Genomic DNA, 3,186 nt, shown 5'->3' with positions numbered 1-3,186 from the left:
ACGTGGCAATGAGAAAAAATGAAATATGGCCTTTTGTAGCAACGTGGTTGGAACTGGAGAGTGTGATGCTAAGTGAAATAAGCCATACAGAGAAAGACAGATACCATATGGTGTCACTCTTATGTGGATCCTGAGAAACTCAACAGGAACCCATGGGGGAGGGGAAGGGAAAAAAAAAAAAAAGAGGTTAGAGTGGGAGAGAGCCAAAGCATAAGAGACTGTTGAGAACTGAGAGCAAACTGAGGGTTGATGGGGGGTGGGAGGGAGGAGAGGGTGGGTGATGGGTATTGAGGAGGGCACCTTTTGGGATGAGCACTGGGTGTTGTATGGAAACCAATTTGACAATAAATTTCATATATAAATAAATAAAAAAAAATAATAGTCAAAACAAACAAACAAACAAACAAAAAGAAGATGTGGTATATATAAAATAGAATATTACTTGGCCATCAAAATGAATGAAATCTTGCCATATGCAACTCTGTGGATAGATCTATAGGGTATTATGCTAAGCGAAATTAGAGAAAGACAAATATCATATGGCTTTACTCATATGTGGAATTTAAGATACAAAACAGGCAAGGGAAGGGAACATAGGGAAGGGAAGCAAAAAGAATATAAAAAACAAGAAGAGGGACAAAACATAAGAGACTCTTAAATATAGAGAACAAACAGGGTTCCTGGAGAGGTTGTGGGTGGGGGGGATGGGCTAAATGGGTAAAGTGCATTAAGTAAGACACTTGTTGGGATGAACACTGGGTGTTATACATAGAGAATAAATCACTGGAATATATTTTTGAAATCATTATTACAGTATATGCTAACTAAGTTGCATGCAAATTAAAAAAATAAATGAATAAAATTAAAAAATAAATTGGAGGCTGAATTATCCTTGTTGAAAACTAGTGAAGACACTTTCCCTCTCCCCCACCTTTTTTTTGAGCTTTTACTTTAGAAAACTTGTAATTAAATTTTTTTTATGTCTTTGAGATGTATGGAAAAATTAAATCTAAGTGAGCCTCTTGCCAACTTTATGACTCAGAAGTGTCTTTGTCAGGCACCTAAGAAGTCCCCTGAAATATAGTCATCAATGTGGATACTGCCCCTATCTCCCATTTTCCATGGTAGCTTAGAAGCCTAGCTTTGGTGGCCTATCTGCTAAGTTGCAAAACTATGTCAAGTAATAAAGATGTGTATTTTTCCTTTGTATGAAGCCAATTAGCAAACAAAGATGGCCATCCAATTATCAGGTGAATCTATGATGAATTATGTATGACAAAGTGTGCTGTCAAATCTTTTTGAGAACTAGTTCCTATTTATCTTGAGAACATGTGTGTAAATGGTTTGTATTTGCTTGGCTACATAAAGGAATGAGATTTCTTTATGTCTTTGCCATCTCTTATCAGATTGCCTGTGATTCACATATTCTCTTGTTTTAATGCTTATTCAGTAATAAAACTTTCTTTCTCTTCTACTTTTGTGGATAGGTTTTCTGTCTTGGCAGGAGATATTTTTAATTCTATTTCTGCAACAAATTCTACTAAGTTTTTTCAATCTATGACTCTGTCATTTCTAAAATTAGGGAGGGGGCGCCTGGGTGGCGCAGTCGGTTAAGCGTCCGACTTCGGCCAGGTCACGATCTCGTGGTCCGTGAGTTCGAGCCCCGCGTCAGGCTCTGGGCTGATGGCTCAGAGCCTGGAGCCTGCTTCCGATTCTGTGTCTCCCTCTCTCTCTGCACCTCCCCCGTTCATGCTCTGTCTCTCTCTTTCCCAAAAATAAATAAACGTTGAAAAAAAATTTAAAATTAGGGAGATGAGTTCATCTTTGAGATCCCTTATAGCCCCATAAATTCTAGGAAAGAAGCTGTATGGTGTATAAGTTCAAAAACAATATAAACAATTTTCTGAGTGATGTCAGGTAGTCTTCTTTTTCGCTAAGAAATTAAAAACAGATTCTGCCCCCAAATGTTTTAAACCAAGGCTCTTACTTTTATGTTCTCAACACTGTTTTCATAGCATGTTTCATATCTTTGTTCCTCAGACTATATATTATAGGGTTGATGAGTGGAGTAACTACAGAATAAAATAAAGTCACCATCTTCTGCATCCCAGCTTCACGCTCAGATGTTGGGCTCACATACATGACCATCACTGAGCCATAGAACAGTGAAACCACTGCCAGATGGGACCCACAGGTGGAGAAAGCTTTTCTTCGTCCATCTGCTGAAGGGAGCCTCAACACAGCTCTCAGAACAAGAGCATAGGACACCACGATAAAGAAAAAGGGAATAAATAAGAGCAGAGAACTTAAGGTGGAGCTAGTTAACTCTATTGCAGGGGCTCTAGTACAGGTGAGGGCCAACAGGGGACCAGGATCACACAGGAAGTGGTCAATAATCCTGGATCCACAGAAGGACATTTGCGAGATGATGATGATGGGAATCAAGAACCAGAGGAAACCAAATACCCAGCAGCTGATCACAAGATTGGTGCAGAGACGTCCAGTCATAATGGTTGGATAGTGTAGAGGCCAGCAGATGGCAAGGTACCGATCAAATGCCATAATGGCCAAGAAAAAGCATTCTGTAGAACCCAAGGAGAAGAAAAAGTAGAACTGGAGAAAGCACCCAGAGAAGGAAATGACCTTGGTGTCAGAGAGGAAGTTGGCTAACATGTTGGGGACAGTGGAGGTGACATACCAGATCTCTAGGAAGGAGAAGTTGGCGAGCAAGATGTACATGGGTGTGTGGAGTCTCTGATCCCAGCGCACAGCACAGATGATGGACCCGTTGCCCATGAGGGTCAGGAGGTAGATAACAGAGAAGAGCACGAAGAGGAGGATCTGTTCCTCCCTGGAGCAAGGGAAGCCCAGGAGGATGAAGCCAGTGATGGTGCTGGAGGTGTTGGGGGTGTTGGAGATATTCATGTATCTGGGAACTGTGAAAAGACCATCAAATTATTGAATGTCTGTGTATATGGGGACCCACATATGTATTGAAACCACTCTGTGGAATGCAATAAACATTTACATGTCAGTAGTTAGTATTTTTGTCTAATCCTGAAATATTGTTCTGGCTTAGTCATTGGACTGAAAAACACAAGCAGCCAGTGAATATCAGTGGATAGACAGAAATGTTTCTTTATTGTGAAATATATGGAAACATGCTTAATACATAAACTTATAGCT

At 40.2% G+C, this 3,186-nt stretch overlaps 1 protein-coding gene across 1 annotated transcript; it reads right to left on the bottom strand.

Annotated features, from left to right (window-relative positions):
• Positions 1–1,989: 1,989 nt before the first annotated feature.
• Positions 1,990–2,940, bottom strand: LOC121031236 (olfactory receptor 11G2-like). Its single transcript, XM_040476425.1, has one exon. The coding sequence runs from the start codon at positions 2,923–2,925 to the stop codon at positions 1,990–1,992; it is 936 nt and encodes a 311-aa protein (XP_040332359.1). The 5' UTR covers positions 2,926–2,940.
• Between the last annotated feature and the right edge of the window lie 246 nt (positions 2,941–3,186).

Source organism: Herpailurus yagouaroundi, unplaced genomic scaffold, assembly GCF_014898765.1.
Source record: "Herpailurus yagouaroundi ecotype Mexico unplaced genomic scaffold, PumYag 141, whole genome shotgun sequence".
Classification (NCBI taxonomy): domain Eukaryota; kingdom Metazoa; phylum Chordata; class Mammalia; order Carnivora; family Felidae; genus Herpailurus; species Herpailurus yagouaroundi.
The sequence above is the reverse complement of the archived record's forward strand: the minus strand, read 5'-3'. Positions and strand labels throughout refer to the sequence as shown.